Source organism: Manis pentadactyla, chromosome 10 (assembly GCF_030020395.1).
Source record: "Manis pentadactyla isolate mManPen7 chromosome 10, mManPen7.hap1, whole genome shotgun sequence".
Taxonomy (NCBI): Eukaryota; Metazoa; Chordata; class Mammalia; order Pholidota; family Manidae; genus Manis; species Manis pentadactyla.
The window spans coordinates 14,339,851-14,361,203 of record NC_080028.1 but is presented as its reverse complement, the minus strand read 5'-3'; the positions used below and the strand labels follow the sequence as shown (position 1 = coordinate 14,361,203).

At 48.0% G+C, this 21,353-nt stretch overlaps 1 protein-coding gene across 4 annotated transcripts in view; it reads left to right on the top strand.

Moving 5' to 3' along the window:
• ABTB3 (ankyrin repeat and BTB domain containing 3) overlaps positions 1 to 21,353 on the top strand; it is a 287,710-nt gene that overhangs the window by 230,091 nt on the left and 36,266 nt on the right. For 3 of the 4 annotated variants that reach the window (XM_036891314.2, XM_036891317.2, XM_036891315.2), the window contains 5 exons: positions 14,244 to 14,409; positions 16,567 to 16,656; positions 18,625 to 18,726; positions 20,585 to 20,678; positions 20,796 to 20,931. In XM_036891314.2, coding sequence (XP_036747209.1) covers positions 14,244 to 14,409; positions 16,567 to 16,656; positions 18,625 to 18,726; positions 20,585 to 20,678; positions 20,796 to 20,931 — 588 coding nt within the window. The remainder of the gene's footprint in view (positions 1 to 14,243; positions 14,410 to 16,566; positions 16,657 to 18,624; positions 18,727 to 20,584; positions 20,679 to 20,795; positions 20,932 to 21,353) is intronic. The other variant, XM_036891316.2, reaches the window with a different exon arrangement.

Sequence of the window (21,353 nt, the reverse complement as noted above, 5' to 3'; positions counted from 1 at the left end):
GGAAGGGGTGCCAGGGGCTGGTATCCAAGCCAGGCCTGTCACTCTCTGAATTGTCATTTCACAATTCATTTCTGAAGGCACCATTCGATTGTCATGCTTACAAAATCTTATAATGGGAGCTGCTTGATATATAAGAGATGATGCAAAAAATTTTATTACCGTCCACCAGGGTTTCTGAGCCTCAGCTCTGCTGACATCGGGGGCCATGTCATTCACTGCTGTGGGAACTGTCCTGCGCCATGTCCAAGCAGCAGCTCTCCACCTGCCGGACGCCAGCAGCACCTCCCTCATTGTGACAACCAAAACTGCTGTCCTGACACTGCCAAATGTCCCCTGGGTGATAGCATCACCTGACTGAGAATCTCTGCCCTACGCAAGCCTACATGTATTCGTAGAGACTTGCTAAATGACCTTAGATGAAGATAGGGATGTTTTCCCTAAATACATCTGTGATCCCTGCAAATTAGTTAACCCTTTCCAGGCCTCCAGTTTCCTGACCTTAAAGGAGGTACCGGCTTGAGCTGGGTGAGCCCTTTCAGCACTGACATTCTGTGATTCTGCAAGTCAGAAGCTGTTATGTGGGACTTATTCTCTAGAATATGACTTGCAGGAAAGCAGGATACAAGGGAGAGGATCTGAAGTGAGGGCTACACCATGCATGCATGCAGGAAACAGGTGAGGAAATGTGTATTTGGAGCGGGAAGCAGGCCTTGTTGGCTGAAATGATGAGCAAGAAGAAATGGTTGAGAGATGAGGAACTCTCAGAGGGGCGATTGCAGGAGGACCTCGAATTTGAAGCCTGTGTTGGGAATTTAGATTTCTTTGGCAGCCAGCCCAGAACCTGGCATCTAGTCATGACCCAGGCAGCATCTGAATAGAATGTAAGTGAGCATGGAAGGCTTTTGGTAGCTCAGAGAGGCAGAGGAGTGGGGTGGTAACAGCTGGGCTCCAGGAGCAACCTGCCTGGTTCCAATCTCAGGTCTTACCATTTGCTGGCTCTGTGACTTGGTGTGAGTTGCTTAGCCTCTCTGTGCTGTGGTTTCCTCTTCTGAAAGATGCAGATGAATTTTGTAGGATTAAGGTAAGGATTAGGTAAGATCACATATGTGAATATAAGTGTATGTATGTGTATATATGTAAAATTATAGTAGTTCCTGGTCCACAATTAATGCTATATGTTTTTGTTACTATTATTATTAGTATTTGAGTATAAAATAAAATATTTTAAGTATGAAAGCACCTAGTGTGCTTTGCACCCTTCCTGACATATAATAAAGTGATCTGAGTGAATTAATGAAGAATTCTTAAAGTATTAATTCCTTAATATCTGTCCATCCATGATAATAGCACTTACCACATTTCACCCTTCCCTAGTCCAGGGTCCAAACTCAGATGGCCTAGGGCCGGCAGGAAACAGGTGAGTGACCCCGGCTGGGTGGAAGCCAGCAGGGAGAGCTGGGCATGTGGGTGCCCCTTGTAAAAGTTTTCCAAAATGTTTCCAAGCCCCATGCCGGCCAGCAGTGTGGCTGTTAGGACTGTGCTGGCCAGGGGCCTGCCCTCTGCAGCCAGGCCCGGCACCCCTTCCTGCTTCCTGACATCCTCCTCTGGTCAGATCTCCAAGAGCCAGCAGCAGGAACAGAAGGTGGCTTTCTCTGTGGCTCTTTGAGAACCTCGGGGTCACTTTTAAATAAAAATGTAAACCAGAATTCCTGGCCTTGTTGCCCCCAGACTGACCTCATCCAGGTGCCCAGTGACCTGGGAGATTAGAGCTGGGCACAGCAGGATGTGCCCGCAGTCCCGACGCTTACCTTAGGATACCCTAGGCGGCCTGGCCAGTGTCGCCACACGTGTACTCAGGCCATGGTGTCTTGCTTCTGTCCTGTGGGTTACTAGACTCTTGCAAACAAAACCTAGGAACCTGTTCTCCTACATGCCATGTGTCTGCCTTGGATCTGTAGATGCTAGTATTCTTCTCTAGAGCCACAGAGATTGGCAGAAAGCAGCCAGAGCTGGCCCTTTAAGTTCCAGGAAAGGCATGTTTCCATTCTGACCTAGTAGGAGAGTAGCCAGAATGGGCAGTTAATCTCTTAGCTCCTGTATTCATTATCTAGATGATGACAGAGTGACTCCAGAGTACAGTGGCTTAACTAAGAGATACTAAGATTTCCCCCTCATGTAATAGATTAGCCAGGGCAGGCTGATGAGGCAACTCTGCTCCACGAGATTCTTTGAAGACCCAAGACCCTTCCCTCTTGTTGCCCTGCAGTTCCTTTAAAGCAGGCCCATGAGTCAGCCTCTTATTTTCTTTAAATAAAGTTTTATTGGAACACAACTGCACTTATTTATTTACCAATTATCTACAGCTCCCCTCAAGCCCAGTGGCAGACTTAAGTAGTCACACTAGAGGCCACCTAGCCTACATGCCTAAAATAGTGACTGTCTCACCCATTAAGAAAAATGTTTGCCAAACCTGCCCTGAGCTCACCTGCACAGTCAGAGAGCTAGGACACTGGTAAGTCTGCTTATCAGTTAGGGAGGGAGAAATAGCTCAGCCTAGAGCTAGGAGCTTCCATTTTAGCAAATGACATAGACAGTGATGTGCTGGTAAATGTTTATCAACGGGGCAGCAGGAACTATGGTTTACAGTATTTGCCCATTTCCATGGTGTAAATACTCCAGCTGTGGCTGATTTCAAGCTAGCAGTGAAGTGCCACTGAACACAAAGTGGGGAAGTTACACACAAGTGGCTTTCACAGCCGGTATGGGCTGACTCTAGCACCCCACAGGACACAGAAGTTTCCTGCATCACTGCTGCTCGTGTTTCTTAGTCACATGGTTGTAGCTTGCTACAGGGGAAAATATAATTTGTAAACGGACAGCCATGTGCTCAGCCAAAACTCAGTGAGGACAGGCAATTCTGTATAATTATAAGGAAGAAATGGAGAATGGATGCTGGGAGTCAGCACTCATTGCCACCCATTTCTTTCTTAGGTGATCCGCTTGGCCACAGTAAATTAAGTGTTTGCATGAAATAAGAGCACAAACAGAGAAGGTGAATGTTGGGATGGAGTAAGGGAGAAAAATTATTGCATAGTAAAGAATGGTAGCTGAGCGCCCGAAAATATGTGATAAACTCAGAGAATGTCCATGCTTGAAGGCACCTCAGAGCTTGTCTAGCCCAACACCCCATTTTGTAGATAAGGAAATGTGACTTATCGAAGAATACACAGTTAATGGGTGGTATGTCCATCTAAGCCTTTATTCCCGTCCTGTTCCTGCTTACCAGTTGCTTTCAGAGCTGTTCTCTAGGACCTTAGCTATTCCTCTCTCCTGGCTAAGTTTAGACATGGCCTCAGAATCCTCCTAGTGCTGTACTCCCATCAGCCACGCCAGTGAATCAGATGGATGCCTGAGATGAACTCTGTGTTCTACCCCTGGTTTAGCTGTAGTTCACAACCAACCAACACAGCATTACCCCGAGTTCCTGAACAGGCGGTGGGGGTGTTGACTGCTTGTTAGATTTCTCCTTCATTTCAGTTGGCTGACTAATGTCTGCATCTTCTAGAAAATCATAGTCAATGGCAGCACCGCCCATCCCACATTCTCTAGGTACCTGTCCACCTTGAAACAGTGCCTCCAGCACAGCGAGAAGAGGCTCGCCTGCACCATCTCACCTATTTCTCACAAAAGCTGAGCACACATGCACTGTTCTCCCCATTTTATAGATGAGAAGTGGAGCCTAGAGAGAGATGGGGTGACTTGCCTGTTCTACGGCCAGGAAATAAGCTATGTTGGCACATACTTCAACACTAGGAGCTTTTCCCGCCACCCTTCAGTGAGTTACTAAGTATCCAGATAAATGCCGGCAGCATTACTGTCTACTCCCGGGTATCATAAATCTCTCTTGTCTGCCCATGGGAAATATGAAAGGCTGGCGACTTGATCTTCAATTACTATTTTGAGTTTTTCTCCCCTACACACCTTTATTTTCAATTATGTAGTCACCTGTGTAGCCAAACAGCTTGCTTAAAATCCTTCTCGGTGACAGCCTGAGAGGACAGGCAGCCTGGGGCTCCAGCACCTCTCCCAGGGCCTGGCCTGTAGCTGGCACGCAGTAACAGTTATAAGTGATTCACGGCACATCCCTTAGCCACCTAGCTTCTCCAGGGCAGAAATCTCTTCATGTCGGCCTCTCTGCAGCCCCAGTGTGCGGCACACAGTAGGCCTGCTGTGCCCGTGTGGGTGTGATGTTGGATTCTGTAGAACTGGGCTGGGACAGAGTGTGGGAACTCCCACACAAGCCCATGTCTCACTGAAGCCTTGCTTTGAGATGAGACAAGTGTGGGTGGAAAGGGAGCCTAGTCACTTTAGGGCAAGAGACCTAACTCCCCTTGGTCCCTCATCTATGAAATGGGGATGTGGAGACCCGCCTGTGGGGGTTCCCGTGAGGGTGTAAGCAGGATGTGAGCATGGGCTCAGGAGTCCGACCACCTGGGCTGGATGGCGGCTGCACCGCCCACAAGCCCTGTGACCCCGGCACTGCCTGCCCTTCACACCTCAGGCCTTTCATCCGATGCATGAAGAGAACAGTGCCGTCCATGGGGTGTTCTGAGGATGCAACGTGCTTACTATGTGGAAAGCTATCTATAAGTGTCATTGTTAGCATTAGTAGTATATACAGACTGTAGCGTTTTAGGGAAGCTGTGACTCTTTACTGTGTCTCTGGTTAACACCTTTACTTTGTTCCAAGGCAGCTGATCTGACCACCGGTCTTAGGAGCCACACTGGAACCCAAATCAGGGGCCCTGGGGCCCAGGCAGCATGTGGGCATCCCCATACCAGCGGAACACCCAGCCCGTGGGCCTCTTCCCATGAGCAAGACCAAGCAGCCCCACCCCTCATGTGGCCCCCAAGCAGACCCCTAGTTGCTGCCTCTGGAAGTGGCCCTGCAAGTTGCCCTGTCCCAGGTCGCCAGCCTGCAAGTGTGGCCGGGATGAATGAGAACAGAAGCACGGAGGGGGAAATGAAAAGCCACGGAAGCAACCGCAGAGCTATCAGCAGGCCCAGCACACCCTGCAGGAGGGCTGAGCTGGGTGGGGGGGCCAGGCTGCAGACCAGCTGGAAGGGCCCTGGGGATGAGGGAAGACCTCCCCTAGGACTGGAACAGTGTGTGGTTGGAGGAGGGGCGTGCTTCCAGATGGCCTGATTAAATCCCTGGAAAGAGGCACACAGTTACAAGGCAGTAATAAGTATGCATTCCATGTATTGGACAGTCACCGTCACACACTGTGCTGGGTGGCTCAGAAGTATTCTTCTTTGATCCCGATCACAGACACAGGCCGTGAGCACTATCGCCGTCATCCTGTTCTGCAGTTGGGGAAGCAGAGGCTTGAGAGTTCAGTTACCTGCCCAGGGTGGCAATATGAAGCGAACCAGGGATGTGACCTCTGGCCTCGGATACTGGGCTCTGCCTGCTCCATGGAGCACAGGCTTGGGCGTCACTCAGGCCCGCGCCTCAGTTTCCCTGCCAAGGGGAACAATGACAACACTCCTTCAAGGAGAGGATCGGGTGAAGCCGTGGAATTGAGCGCTTGGCATAGGGCCTGGCACACAGTGAGTGTGGCACACAGTGAGCCTGCAGTAAGGAGTGGCTTTTTTATTACTGACGGGGAAGGTCATGGCTGTGGGGACTGCTTGCCTTTTGGGGTACAGACCCTAGAGTCATGCATGTGGACTCCCTTGGAAGCCCCGTGATGGCCAGCGTATCACTGAGAACTGGGCTGTACGGTGTGGTTAGTGGGACAGACTTCCTGGGTTCAAACCCTAACTCCTCCCTCCTCCATCGTAGATGGGAATGTCAGGTGGTGCAAGTGCCATGGAAAGCAGTTTGGAGGTTCCTCCAAAAACTGAAAATAGAAACATCATATGACCCAGTAACTCGACCTCTAGGAATTTACCTGAATAAAACAAAAATCTCTGATTCAAAAAGATAAATGCACCCCTATGTTTATCACCACAGTATTTACAATAGCCAAGATATGGAAGAAACCCAAGTGCCCATCAATAGATAAAGAACATGTGGTGCATATATACAGTGGAATATTATTCAGCCATAAAACAGAAATAAATCCTGCCATTTATGACAACATGGATGGATGAAAGGGAATTATACTAAATGAAATAAGCCAGGTGGAGAAAAACAAATACCATGGTTCCACTTATATGTGGAATCTAAAAACAAAGTGAACAAAACAGCAGTAGACTCGGAGACACTCGAGAAGGGACTGGTGGTTACCATGGGGGTGGGGGTGGAGTGGGTGGATGGGGTGCATGAGAGGGATAAAGGGGTGCAAAATCTCAATCATAATGTAAGTTGGTCACAGGGATGGAAGTGCAGCACGGAGAATATAACCAATGGTTCTGTAACATCTTCTTCTATGTTGACATATAGTAACTACATGAGTTGGGGTGAGGATTTAATAATGTGTGTAACTGTTGAATCACCGTGTTGTATACTTGAAACGAAAATAATATTGTCTCTCAACTATACTTCAATAAAAAAAAAAGATTGGGAGGGGTTTTCTCATTGCCCTTAAAATAATTGTTTCATCAGAGTAGAAAAAATAGTCTTAACTCCTACTTATAAGCTGTGTGACAATGACCAAGTTAACCCCTCTGTGCCCCAGTTTTCCTTATCTGTAAAACAGGTTAACCATAATAATGCCTTCCTTATAGCGTTATTGTGAAAATTAAAGAGTTAATATTTGTAAGTTTATGACATGCCTGGTTCACAGTAAGGACTAAGTATTTGTTGGATAAATTAATGTGTAGAGTACGTTAGGGTCCCCATTTTACACATGAGGAAGCCAGATGAGGTTAAATAACCTGTCTGGGGTTAGTGGCACCGTGTAACCGGGTGGCGAGGGCACAGCCACGGGATGAGCCCAGGCAGGCTTCCCAGCCCACACCCTTGGGGATGGGCTGGCAGAGTTACACTGCAGCCGGCACTCAAGCTGCCTGGGCGCTGCCGGGGACCTTCGAGCACCAGTGGGGTCAGGATTGGCCCGGGGGTGGCGGAGAAAGAAGGGGGCCCTGGTTGTGGCTCTGCTATTTGCTTATTCAACTGTTCCAGAAACTCTGCTTTCATCAAGGGGAATTCCTATTCCCTTCCCTCCTTGACCTCTGCTGTCACTTACACTTTGCTTGCAAAACCATGCTGGATGCAGATGGCAGCCTTCCTGGGGGCCGGGGTGTCCCCAGTGGGAAAAGTTCTGCCTTTATTCTGACGGAATTTGTCAGATAACATTATCTAATTTAAGACCTAAAGCAGTGCTGTTGCTATAATGTTCTATAGTCTCCGTGTCTCTGTATTTGTATGTTCTCTCCAAACAGTCTTGCCCCTTGCTTTGTGATTTATAATAATGGTTATGATACGAGATCACTAATATCTAATGACAGCTGTAGCCTAAGCTCTGTACTCATCCGAGCAGTGTACATAGATTATCTTATTTAATCCCCAACCCAAAATCCTGCGAGGAAGGTATTATTACTAAGCTCATTTTACAGATGAGAAAACTAAACACCAAAGTGGTTAAGTAACTTGCCCCAAGATCACACAGCTGCTGAATAGCTGAGCTGCAAACCAGAGTTCATGCTCATAACCTCTATGCTAGCTTTAAAAGTACAAATGAATACAATGCGTCTAAGGTCTCACCAGCTTGCATTTGTAATCGGCAGAGATCGACAGGATGCATCAACAACAGCCTGCCTCGGTGCCGCCTCCTTCCCAGAGGAGAAAAGGCAGTCACTTGCTACAGTCAGGCCTGCAGGCTTTCTGGAAAACATCTTCCTGAAATCACATTCCTGAAGTGATAGGAGCCAATCTCTTGGGGCCAGGGCCCTTGAGAAATCAGAGAACCTGGTCACCTTGGACGCTGACCTCTTAAATAGGTCGGATCTTTTATGGCATTATTGAAAGCCATTTGAAGAGAAAAACCACAAAGTTGATCACCTTCTGGTGAAGCCTCAGGTGACCAGCTTAATAGATTTCTGCACGAATAAGTCCTGCACTGCACAGAGCATGCTCATTTGGCCAGGCTGCAGGGGCACCTGTTGGCAGTCAGCGGCACATCCTTCAGAGACTTTCCCAGAAAGAGTAAATGGACCTCTGAGTCCTGTTGACACGAATGCTGCAGGAATTAAGATTTCTCAGAGTTAAGTGTTCTAACCATCAGAATTGAACAACATTTTCACAGATCTTTATAGAAAGTGTTTTTCACCTTCTTTAATTTGCTTGTCTGCCCTGGGTGGCAAACACTTTGTGTGGCTGAGGGGTTCTTGATAAACAGATGTTGCCTGGGGGTTTCCTTTCACTGAATGATGGGACATGCATGGCTCACCTACCAGTTAATAATGGCTGACATTCTTTTTTTTCCTCTCATTTTTTTTTATTATGGTATTATTGATATACACTCTTATGAAGGTTTCACATGAAAAACATTGTGATCACTACATTCACCCATATTGTCAAGTCCCCCCATCCCGCATTGAGGTTAGTGTCCATCAGTATAGTAAGATGCTACAGAGTCACTACTTATCTTCTCTGTGCTACACTGTCTTCCCTGTGACCCCCTGCAACACACGATGTGTACTAATCATAAAACCCCTCAATCCCCTTCTCCCTCCCTCCCCACCTGCCCTCCCCCACCCCTCCCCTTGGTAACCACTAGTCCCTTCTTGGAGTTTGTGAGTCTGCTGCTGTTTTGTTCCTTCAGTTTTGCTTCATTGTTATACTCCACAAATGAGGGAAATCATTTGGTATTTGTCTTTCTCCGCCTGGCTTATTTCACTGAGCATAATACCCTCTAGCTCCATCCATGTTGTTGCAAATGGTAGGATTTGTTTCTTTCTTATGGCTGAATAGTATTCCATTGTGTATATGTACCACATCTTCTTTATCCATTCATCTATGGATGGACACTTAGGTTGCTTCCATTTCTTGGCTATTGTAAATAGTGCTGTGGTAAACATAAGGGTGCGTGTCTTTTAGAATCTGAGAACTTGTATTCTTTGGGTAAATTTCTAGGAGTGGGATTCCCAGGTCAAATGGTATTTCTGTTTTTAGTTTTTTGAGGAACCTCCATATTGCTTTCCAGAATGGTTGAACTAGTTTACATTCCCACCAGCAGTGTAGGAGGGTTCCCCTTTCTCCACATCCTCACCAACATTTGTTGTTCTTAGTCTTTTCCATGCTGACCATCCTAACTGGTGTGAGGTGATATCTCATTGTGGTTTTAATTTGCATTTCCCTGATAATTAGTTATGTGGAGCATCTTTTCACGTGCCTGTTGGCCATCTGAATTTCTTCTTTGGAGAAGTGTCTGTTCAGATCCTCTGCCCATTTTTTAATGGGGTTATTTGCTTTTTGGTTGTTGAGGTGTGTGAGTTCTTTATATATTTTGGATATTAACTCCTTGTTGGATATGTCATTTACAAATATATTCTCCCATACTGTAGGATGCCTTTTTATTCTGCTGATGGTGTCCTTTGCTGTACAGGAGATTTTTAGCATGACGTAGTCCCATTTGCTCATTTTTTTTTGCTTTTGTTTCCCTTGCCCGAGGAGATGCATTCAGGAAAAAGTTGTTCTGTTTATATACAAGACATTTTTGCCTATGTTGTCTTTTAAGTGTTTTATGGTTTCATGACTTACATTCAGGTCTGAACTGACTAACATTCTTGCAGAAAAACCACACTTTTTAAAAAGGAAAAAGAAATAGTTATGGACTGCAAAAGGTACAAACAAGGGGAAGGGTGAAGCTGGCTTGGAGATGGGATGTGTAAACATGGGAGGGGAGCAAACCCTCCTTTGACTGCACTGGTCAGAGAGGGCCTCCTTTAGAATCGAGATTCAAGCTCATACGTGAGGCGCAGGAAGGAGCCAGCCCTGTAAGGAGCTAGGGGAAGGGCATCCAAGGGGAGGGAACAGCAGGAGTAAAGTCCTGAAGGCAGGGAAGACCGTGGCCTGTTGGAGGGCAGAAGAAGAGGGCTGCTGGTGCAGAGGCCGGAGGATGGAGCGTGAGGAGGCAGGGCAGGGCGCCCACCTGCAGAGTCCTGAAGGTCAGGCGTGGGGCGCTGGAGTCTAGTCAGTGGTGGAGGCACTGAAAGGTTCAAAGCAGGGGCGGGACATGGTCCTATTTTCAGTTTCTGCTCGCTCTTGCCTTGGGTAAGAGACTGGTTTGGATGGAGAGAAGAATGAAAACAGGAAGACCAGGTAGGAAGCCTCTGCAACAACCTAGGCAAGGGGTGGTGGTGTTTGCAACCAGGATGTGGCAGTGGAGGTGGAAAGAAGTACCTGAATTTGGAGGATTGGGTGACAAAATCAATAGCTGATGAGATGGACATGAGCAGGAGAGAAGTTTCTGGCCTATGCGTCTGGCTAGGTAGTGGGGCCACTTACAGAAAGGGAATGACTGGGGGGCCAGTGTGAAGGTTGAAAGGTAGACGTGTTGCTATCAAGGTGCATTGTGGACATGCTAAATTTGAGGGGCTGAGAGACGCCTGAGAGAATGTGCTCGAGTAGGTGGTTGTGTGTGGGGGCCCTCCAGCACCGTGGAGAAGGGTCAGGCTGGGTATCAGACCATCCAGGTCTAACCCCAGCTCACCGCTCCCCAGCCTGTGACTTAGGCAGTTTCCTCATCTCTGGACTGGGTTCCCAGTAGCACCCACATCGTGGGCTTGTTATGATGATTGTCCAAGTTAACACATGGAAAGAGTTTGGATTTCAGTAGTAAGTACTGAATAGATATTAGCTTCCTGTAATAATTATCATCATCATCTTAGCTACAGTCACATTCTTGCCATTTGTGTCTTTCTAATTTAAAACCAGGGCCTCTAGCTGGTAAACGCTTCTCCTCATGTTCTTGAAACTATTGGTTTACCGCTCTGGGAGTTCCGTGAACACAGGTGGGGTTTGTGTCTCCCTCTTCCCTAGCTCCTCTACACAGTAGGTGTTACCCACACACAGTAGGTGCTCAGTAACATTTATCTGATGACATAGAATTTATCTTGACTCCAGAAAAAAATGTTTATTTGAGAGAGTCAGTCAGGCATTGAGGATAGCAGAAGGGATTAGACACACCCAGAAAAGAGGAAATTGCAAATTCGGTGACAATGACCACTCACAGCACCTTTGCTCCCAAGAAGGAGGTTCTTGATTTCACAAAGCAACACCTTCCAGAAGTAGCCAGTGGTCTATTAGAAGAAAAGTTTTCCTTGTAATTAGTCAAATCTGACAGCTCCCTGAGATTTGTGCACCCCCCCCCCCATCAAGGCTTCAGATGCTTGAGTACAACACGGGCGGGCGGACCCCACCGTTCCCTCTCCAGAAGCCTGTGTGATGTTTGCCCCGGGACCTTGGCCTGGTGCTCTCACCCTCTGCCCTCTGTCCTGTCCCTTTGGCCGAAGCATCTTCCTTAAACCATCTTTGAGAGAACGTGGGTGCCTTCGGTGAAGCCTGCTGCCACACCAAGGGCCTCCCCTCCTTCCTAGAGAAGGTGCTGTCTACATTTCAGCAAGAACCCCCTTCTCTCTTCCTGTTCTTTTCAAATCATGGCAGGTGACTCTGCCCTTTCTGAGATTAAAAAACAGTTAAATTTCCATTTCAGGTAAACAGTGAATAATACTTTAGTGTAAGTTTGCTCCATGCAGTATTTGCTACAGTATTTTTATTTGTAAATCTGGCAACCCTAGCTGTAAGGTCACAAGTCCAAAGCCCCATGAACTGGGCTTTGTTGGCACAGCCCCATTTTGTGCCTTAGAAGTTCACATTTTGGGTGCAGAGGCCACAGTCCAAAGCTAGGTTCAGAATCCCTCAGCCTTCGTCCACCCCTGGGGAGTTACCGGGCTTCCCTGGAGAAACTTCCAACAGTGTTCAGTGATCTTGGGCCCCCCACCAGCAGTGAAAAGGTCCTAATCCCAGATTTTAGGGTTCTGGTCTTCTCTGGCCCGTAAATACCATTCTTGGTTCATACCGGTGCTCTCATACAAATAGGCCTTTGGAGGCCTGGCTTGATATTTAGTCCCAGAGGTGTGCATGCAGATTAGACCTAATAGCAATACCAAGCTTCCGGTCGCTTTTCTCTGGATTCTATCTTCACTGCGTCAGCGCCCCCTGGTGGCCAGAAGCAAACTCCTAGCATCTACCGCTGGCTGCCTATTTCCAGACAGCCTTCCGCCCTAGCCTCCTCTGCCCGCAGAGATGAATCATAAATCAGGAACCCAGTGAGGGTCAAGCGCACACCCACCCCACCCATTTACTTAGGCCCTTTTTGTGGCTCACCCCTCAGGTGCTGTGTCCCAGATCCTGGCCTTGCTGATGAACAGAAGCCCTAATGCCATAAACTTTCTGGAACAATAGGCCCACTTATTTCCACCAAGGATAAAAATGATACCACCTCCTTATGCCACAAAGTGGGTTAGTTAGACGCAGGAATGTCACCAGGAGTTCTGGACACCTGCCTCCATGCCTCAGTATCCACGCTGTGCATCAGCTTGGGGAGAAGCAGGAAGGCGTCTGGGACAGCACTGCCTCCAGCTGATGCAAGGGTGTGACCCACCAGCCTCGGGGCAAGGGTCATAATCTACATGTTCCTCTGGGCAAGTACAGGTGGCGAAAACAGAATCCACATCCTCATCCCAGCAGCCACCGCCTTCATTCAGCCCTTGACCCTTGACACTCTGGCAGTGGCTTCTTCTGCCCGTTCAGCCAGTTCACTGAGCACTACCAAGTCTCTCTACCTTTAGGGTCAGCTCCCCTCAAGCCCACCCTAGAACTGGCCATCTGATCATGTCACACCCCTGCCTGCTTAAAAACCTTCCACATCTTTTAAGAATAAAGTCTGGAGCCTTAAGGATTAAGTGAAGTTCCCCCGTAATCTAGCCCCTGCCTACCACATCTCCCTCAGCTCTGGCACTCCGCCTAGGAGTTTATGGCGAGAAACACTAAACCTCCATGGCTGCCTCACACAGCCTGCCATGTCTCACCTCCGTACTTTCGCTCCCACTGGCCCTGCTCAAAGATCTTCTGCCCTCTCTTCTGTGCCCTGATGTAAGCACAGCTCAGGGGTCACTGCCCCAGGAGGCCTTGCCAGATCCCCCTAGTTTACTGCATGTCACTGATCACCTCAATCGTTGCATTAGCCACACAGAATTATAATGACCAGTGTCTTTGCCCTTCCTGCTTCTGGGCAGTGGTTCCCAGGGAAAGACAGTGACGGTTTAGCTATGTGTCTTCAGCACCGACAGCAGACCTTGTTGCAAACAGGTGCTCCAGAAATGCTCGGTGATTTGATTTAATGACTGCAGCTCACCGTGAGAAGGAAGTAACATCCTTTACAAGGAGAATCTGTATCCCCTTTTTGAATCTGTTGCCTCTACCTGCGCCCACTTCCCTATCCTCTCTCGCTGTGCCCATCTGGTTGGGTTAGTTTCCAGTGCATCTTGCTCCCATTTCATCTTGCCAGTTCTGTGTCCTGCCTCTGCATTGATGTAGAAAATCCACCTATTTTGTGGTCATTCAGTTAATATTTTTTAACACCTGCACGTGTTGTGCTCGTCTGGCACTGGGACACAGAGGCACACTAGACAAGGTCCCTGCTCTCAGAAGCCCCCAGCCTGGAGGGGAAGTCAGATAAGGAAAAAGGCAATAGTATGTGCCATGATGGGGGACCGGGAGACCGGGTGTCCCAGCAGATACCCAGGCTGGCTGTGCACAGACTGCCCTGCTTCACATCCCAGCTCAGTTGCGTGCCAGCTGTGTGGCCCTGGGGAAGTCCGTTATCTGTGTCTATTTCCCTATGGTTAAGAGAGGGGTAATGATAGTACTTACCTCCCGGGATCTTGTGCGGATGAAACTAATTCATTCATGTAAAGAGTTCCGCAGAGTGCCTAGCCCATTGCAAATATTAGGTAAATATCAGCCATCCTTACACTTAGCTCAGGATGCCGTGGAAGCACAGAGAAGACACACAGGACAGATCGGCAGCAGTTATAAAGGACAAAGGGTCAAAGTTATAAAGCGCAAAGAATCAAGACATCCATATTTTAATTGGGGCCTAGGAACAGGCAATTGATGCGGAAAAGCGAATGCAGCGTCTCCTTGGTGCTGCCTAACTCTCTCGGCCCTCAAGGACCAATCTCTGGGGAAGCCGCTGCACCCAGCTGACCATCTGTCCCTTCCGTAGGGCGGACGACTGCTTTTGTGCTTCTCGGAAACTGGACGCAGTGGCCATCGAAGCCAAGTTTAAGCAGGACCTGGGTTTCCGGATGCTAAACTGTGGGCGGACGGACCTGGTGAAGCAGGCGGTGTCTCTCCTGGGGCCCGATGGGATCAACACCATGAGCGAACAGGTACTGGGTGGGAGAGTGAAGTCACCCCCCACCTCCACCACATGCGCGGCCCCAAGGCAAACAGCCGGTGGAAACCACGGGGGCAGAGGCTCCCCCTACTGGTGACTAGGGTGATTTTTTTTCCTGGCTTTTTTTTTTTTTTTTGGTTTTAAAATATCCTATAAAAATATCCTTGTTCGTCTTTAGAGAAGTTACACGTGATCATTGCAGCTGAAATGGAAAAGAGAGAAAAATAGCCCTATTACAGAAAGGAAATAATGTCATCACCCAGATAACTATCATTTATATTTAGTATGCGTCCTTCAAGTCCTTTATCCATCATGGTTAAAATTAGTTCTCTGCCTGCCTGTCTGTTACTGGCCAGTGTCACAGAACCAGTCCAGGCAGATTTTCAACAAACTTTCAGGATATGTTTAAGACACACAAAAATCATTCTGGGGGACCCTAGGAGGCCCCTCAGATACAGTCAGCCGCCCCCAAGCCCCTGAAACTAAGGTATAGTAAGAGACTTAGGTGTCTACCAGTCAGGAAAATACCCCATGTGGGTGAAGATGTTACATACAGAGAAAACAAGAAGCAGTTTCCAATATGAGCCCCAGATGGAAAGTTACAAGGGGCAGATGGAGCTGCTTCTCACATGGGCAGCTCATGCATCTAGTTCCAGGGAAGGAATAGCAGCTAATAATTTTCTTGAGAAACACCAAGAAGCCCTAACACACACGTGTGCGTGTGTGTGCACACACAGACATTTACACTGTTTTTAAAAGCAGGGATGTATATCTTGCTTTTTTCAATATTTTATATTAAAGATACTTTGTGATAGTATTAAATATTCTTTTTTAAAAATAAATCACTTTTAATGGTTCCATAAAATGGTCATATTATTCTTCCAGTTAACCATACCTTGGTTGTTGGATATTTAGGTGGTTTCTAATTATTTTTATCTATAATGCTGGACTAAACATACTTATACAAGTCTTTGTTCAAATCCCTATTTCATTAAGCAGATTTTTTAAAGTGGAAATAATGGCTCAAAAGCATCAATGTTTCTTAAGATTCTTCATCTCAAGCCCCTTCCCCAGAGACTTTGTTTCCTTGTACACACCCTTCAACAGAATATGTGTTCCCTATTAATCTGTTACTTACCTTTTGCCTGTTTTCCATTGGAACTTTACTGTTTTTCTTCTTTATTTAGGAGAGCTCTTTACACATGGATCATATAACCCTTTGTTATAATGTGACATCCTTTGTTATAATGTGACACATATGTCTCGGTCTATTGCTTACCTTTTAATTCTGTTTATAATGTTCCCAATTTTATGTCTCCAATGCTGTAATGATTTTCCTTTGTGGTTTCTTCCATTTCTTTTGACTAGAAACAGATTCAGTTAGATGTCTTTTATGGTTTTAATTTTTTCACTGTATCTCTAATCAAACTAGAAATACTTTTTGTATATGCTGTGAGATAAGGCTCTAACTCGAACACTTCCCCCAAATAGCTACCTTCACAACACTCTTTATTGAAAAATTCGTCCCTTCCTTATGTTGTTTGCAGTGCTCTGTTTGTAATAAGCAGGAGTCATGGGCAAATAGAGAATTCCTGAAAACCATTCCTTATTCACTTGCCTTTTGCTTGTAAATGATAACGTCAAACCAGATGTCAGTGATGTGGGCAAGCTCAGAGGCAACCAGTTTCCCTTGACACTGACCAGCATCTTGTACAGAGCAAAGATGACACTTGCTATATTGTGAAAGAGAAAATGTCAAGGAAAACAGCATTTACCAATGAGATAGCTTAGGGCTGATATTGCAAAATCCAGAAAGTTCCTAAGAACTATACATTGAAATCAGCCACTTGTTTTAGCAAACACTCTTAGGTCTGTTGCACTCTAAGACAGACAGACAAATATCCTCCACCTTAAGCAAAAATAAATGTGAAAAAGGTAATTTATGTTCTCTTCTTGCCTCCACTTTGGTTTTCAAAATATAGAGGATTGCGACCTTACAAATTATAGGACTGCATGTTAATTTTTTAATGCTGGGTTTTGAGTACACACACAACCTCCTACGTACACGTAAAATTTTCCGTTTGTTATTGCCGAGTGACACAGCCACCTTGTAAACCTTCTACATTCTCTGGTTTTTAACTTACCGCAGGGCATGACTCCCCTGATGTACGCCTGCGTCCGTGGGGACGAGGCAATGGTTCAGATGCTGCTGGATGCCGGAGCTGACCTGAATGTGGAGGTGAGGGTGCAGAGGGCTGCAGGGCCCCTTGGCTTGGCAGTCCCCAGGAGAAGGCGAGTAAAGAGAGGGGGGCTTTTTCTCCCGAGAGCCACCTTATAAGGTACTCAGTCCAGCAAATAGGTCAGACCAGATGACAGGTTTCCTCTGGCCCAAGGCCCCAGCCCAGCCACACTCCAAGGAGCTGCCTGCATGTACATTTCATTTAAAAACACCCAAAGAAGCCTCAAGGAGCACCAAGTTTTCCTTCGCTCATTTGATTGAGTCTCTGATTCTCAACGCTAATCCATCCGTTTGGGGATCCAGACAGAGAGAGCGCTTCTGAGCCATCAGCCCTTCCCCTCTAACACAAAGGCGGTGCGTGTTCCCTGAGCGAGGTGCAGCTTCCCCAGATCCTCTGCCCTCTCCCCCAAATCCTGCTGAGCTCACCTGTCTGAGTTGAAGCCAGAGGTCTTAAAGTTAATTGTGAAGCTTCCTTGAGGTGGTGTGGTAGAGCAGAAAACACAACCACACAGGCTTTGCAATTTGACACTTGGATTCAAATTCTGAAACTGCCGAGTCTTAGTAACTTGCTTATGTGCTTGGGCAAGTGGTTTCGCCTTTCTGAGCCTCAGTCATCATCTGCAACGTGGAGGAAAAACCGCATTCATCTCAGAGAGTGGTTGGAAGCGTGAACCCAGAGTAGTGAGCATAAGTTTGGGACTCAATTGTCTTGGTCCTACCCCCTTCCACAAGGTTTGCATTAGGTGGAATCATGCTTTGTGACCAGGTCTTATGCTTTGTTAAGAGCCACTCTGTCCAGCAGGCAGATATTGGCGATCTCAGGGGCTAGGAAGAATGACATGCTGCCATCCTAACTCAGCAACCTGGGGAAGCCTTTTTAGTTCAAAATTAGATGCTCTTGTAGTCTTGTTACTGCACACTTTTTTTTTTAATTAGTTTCATATTCATCTGAGGAGGGCAGGCAAAAGATACAGTTTTGGATCCAGAACCATTTTGGATCTCACAACCATTAAATTTTACAGTTTTAAGCATTGGGGATTTCTTTCCCCCTGTTATGAATCCCCAGGCACCATGCAGAACCACTGAAAGGGCGCCTCGCCCTGGGTGCTGGTGGGGCGCTCTGGTCCTGTCTAGCCCATCCCGCGGCTCCCAGCTCAGGCCCTCTCCCCCGCGGGTGATCAACTCAACTGCTCGGAATGAAACAGGCATCACGGTCCTGTGGCCCCAGCCAGGAGTGTTTGAAAGAAAAGTCATGTGTAGGTGCCAATCCTGCAGGACCCCAACCTCTAGCTGCCCTGCTGCCTCTCTCTTGGCCTGGGATGTTTTGAGGCCCATGTCGAAAGACCAGTGTCAGATTGCTCATTCACGGTGTGTCCAGGGAAGGTTTTGTGCCCAGGTTCTCAATAGCATTGTGGGTCTTTGTCTATCAGGAAGCCAGCAGAAGAGTGAAATGAGGACAGCGTGGGGTGAGCTGTGATCAGACGGTGACATCCCCCCATCAGTGGGGGGTGGTCTTCCCTCGCTTGAGAGCTTGAAGCAGACCTTCCCCTTGCCTGGGGTTTGCTGCTGCTGAGAATTCCCCCTAAAGGTGTGGATACAACGGTAGCGGCATCTCACGCTATCTGACATCCCATAGCTCTCAGAACCACCAGCCTCCCTTAAGCAGAAAGAAGAGAAAGGCAGGGGAGCTTCCCCCTTGTAACCACCATTACAGTTTCCCCAAGGCACCTCAGAGGTGGTCAGAAGTCATCCACTTAACTCCTTTCAAATGAGAAGCAAAAGCGTCCCTATTCTACACACACAGAAGACATAAAGTCACTACCCTACATTACCAACACTTCCCAAGGCACCTTCCGGGATGCCCTTCTGTGCACCTCTAGCCCACATGCCCAGCCACTGATAGGTCAGATTTGCTAGTCTAAGTATTGTGAAGGTCACATTTTGAAAATAACTTCAATTTGTTTATAGGTTGTCAGTACTCCTCATAAATATCCATCTGTCCACCCTGAGACCCGCCATTGGACGGCTCTGACTTTTGCTGTGTTGCATGGACATATTCCTGTAGTTCAGGTATTAATGTATTTCCCTATCCACACCTTTAATTTTACCTCTCCTAGCATGCATATTCCCTAAGAGATTCATATTGGTTAATTGCAATTAAATATAGCATCATTGTATCCTATGAATGAATATATATGGAATGATCTACAAGGCCCAGCTTTAACCAATATGAAACTATCTGTACGCACACGTAGCCTCACACACAGAGTGGCAAACCTACCAAGGTGTTCCCAGCTGCTCGAGGGTGGGGCCTGAGCTGTGGGTTTGTGGATTTGTTCCCTTTGCGTGTCGGAACATGAACATAAGACTTGTCCACGGTGAGACCTTAGGACCTCCCCGTAAGTGTGACCCCAGTATTTGCATAGAGTCCAGTGGTTTTCAACAGTGGAGGGAAGCATCAAGTCAGCAAGTGAGCCATTCCAAAAAGACACTTGCTTGGACCCTGCTTGCTGAGAGGTCTAGAGTAGGGCCTTCGCCCGTGTCTTCTGAAGCAGCTGCCCAGGTATGGAGAGATGTCCTCACCCAAGGTCCTTTGGGAATATGAGTGTGTATTGCCTGCACCTTTTCTGGCCATTGAAGAGCTGGTATTCAGTGAATAGCCATCCAGTACTTTGATCTTCACTTGCTCGGGAAAAACAAATCCGCATCCATGAGCCCACCAGGCCCCATCTTGAGTGCTGAGCTTCAGGACCCTCGGGGACTCACCTCCTTTTAGGTGGTCTCTTGGGGTTACGCAGAGCAGGAAATTATGTTACAGGGACCACTAGGCAGTGTTGGAATTCCACGGGACTCCTTTGCTGTTTCCTAGGGTGCAGGAATCCTGGAGACAGGCACAAAGGCATGTTTCCAGGAGGCTGAGTGGGTGACACAGCACACGGAGATCTGGCTTTTTGCCTGTAGAATGTCGTGGCCGGTCCCCTCCTAGTAGAAGAAAGAAAGGATCAGAGGGCAGCCTAGGGGCACAAATGCCATCCCTTAACACGCAGTAGCATCCCCAGCCTATAAGTCAGGAACAGAGCAGCGGGCAGCCAAGCAGAGCCCAACAGGAGCCAGGCCGCCTCTCCACGGCAGGCGTACAAGTCATGGAATGCCAAGTAGGCAGCCCCCTCCCAGCTGCGCCCCCAGGTAGCCCTGACTGGGTAGTAAAGAAGGCACATTTTCCCCCTCATTTTATATCAGCGGTGCTGACAGCACATTCACCATGGGTCTGTCATGGACAGAATCTCTGTTCTCAGGAAGCTCAGATATCTTGGGGAAATGCCCAGAATGGAGTCACATGAAGCCAAACTCCTGGCCACCTTAGTAGTTGATCTTGCTGGCCAGGAAACTTAGCATTTGCTAAACTGTCCTCAGAGCCATCCACAGTATTCTAGAAGGGATTCACGCCCTGGTTGGCCCAGGGGGTCCAAGGTCCTTCAGAACCCCTGAGATTGTGTGGTTCTAAGAGGGCACCGTAACGCTCTCCGAGGCTTTGTGGACCCTACCGAGAAAGGGAGTCTTCCAGCACTCAGGTGCCGTAAGCATCTAGCTCAGGGTTTCTGGAAACTTTAAGGTACATGAAAGTCACCTGAGGACCTTGTTGAAATGCAGACCCCTGCTCAGTTGTTCTGGGGTGAGGCATGAGAGCCAGCATTTCAAACAAGCTGATGCTCCTTTCCATGGACCACCCCTCAAGTGGTCTGAGGCTGTAGAAGATGAGAGAGGCTCTCAGTTCATCCTGAGGAGCAGTCGCCTTAGCCCTGTGCACGTGGTCACTGGCCCAGAGGGAGGGCAGGAGCATTGATATGGCACAGATTTCCACCACGTTGTGACACCGCCTCACGGCGCATGTCCTGTCAGCGTCTCAGTGGGCACTCTTCCTTCGCAGCTCCTCCTGGACGCCGGGGCCAAGGTGGAAGGCTCTGTGGAGCACGGCGAGGAGAACTACTCAGAGACGCCCCTCCAGCTCGCAGCTGCCGTAGGTGAGAGCCGCCGACTCTTATCCTGGCCAAGGGTCTCCACCACCCTGCTCCTCCTTGTGTCTGTAACTGTACATCTCCCATGATTCTCTTATAAAACCCCCTCTTCTGGGCTTGCAGGAAATTTTGAACTGGTTAGTTTGCTGTTGGAGCGTGGCGCAGATCCCCTGATAGGAACCATGTACAGGAATGGAATTTCTACAACCCCCCAGGGTGATATGAACTCTTTCAGCCAGGCTGCAGCCCACGGACACAGGTAGGCTAGGCTGGGCCAAAGCCACAAGGTCCCCAGTGGTGCTTGTTAAAAATGCAGATTCCCAGGCCTACCCCAGACCCACTACCTCTCTGGATGTGGGGCCCAGAGGCAGTCCAGGCCCCAGGCCCGGCCAGAGAGGCCACAAGTGCCAGCTTTCTGCAAAGAGCCAACCTCCTGCAGCACACACCGGCTCAGACTGGCTTGTGTGTCCTGTCTGCACCAGCTCGCACCTCACAGAGACACCACTCTTTGCCAGGGTCGGTCACAGTGCATCACATTGGCCGTGTGAACTGACAAGTAATAAAAACCCTCAAATTTGGTTCCTTCCCACCTTGTTTCCTTCAGGATTTACCCCATCAGATTTTACGACACACAACCTCAAGTCAAGCAAATTCACTGTGGGGGCAGTGCAAGCTGATGGA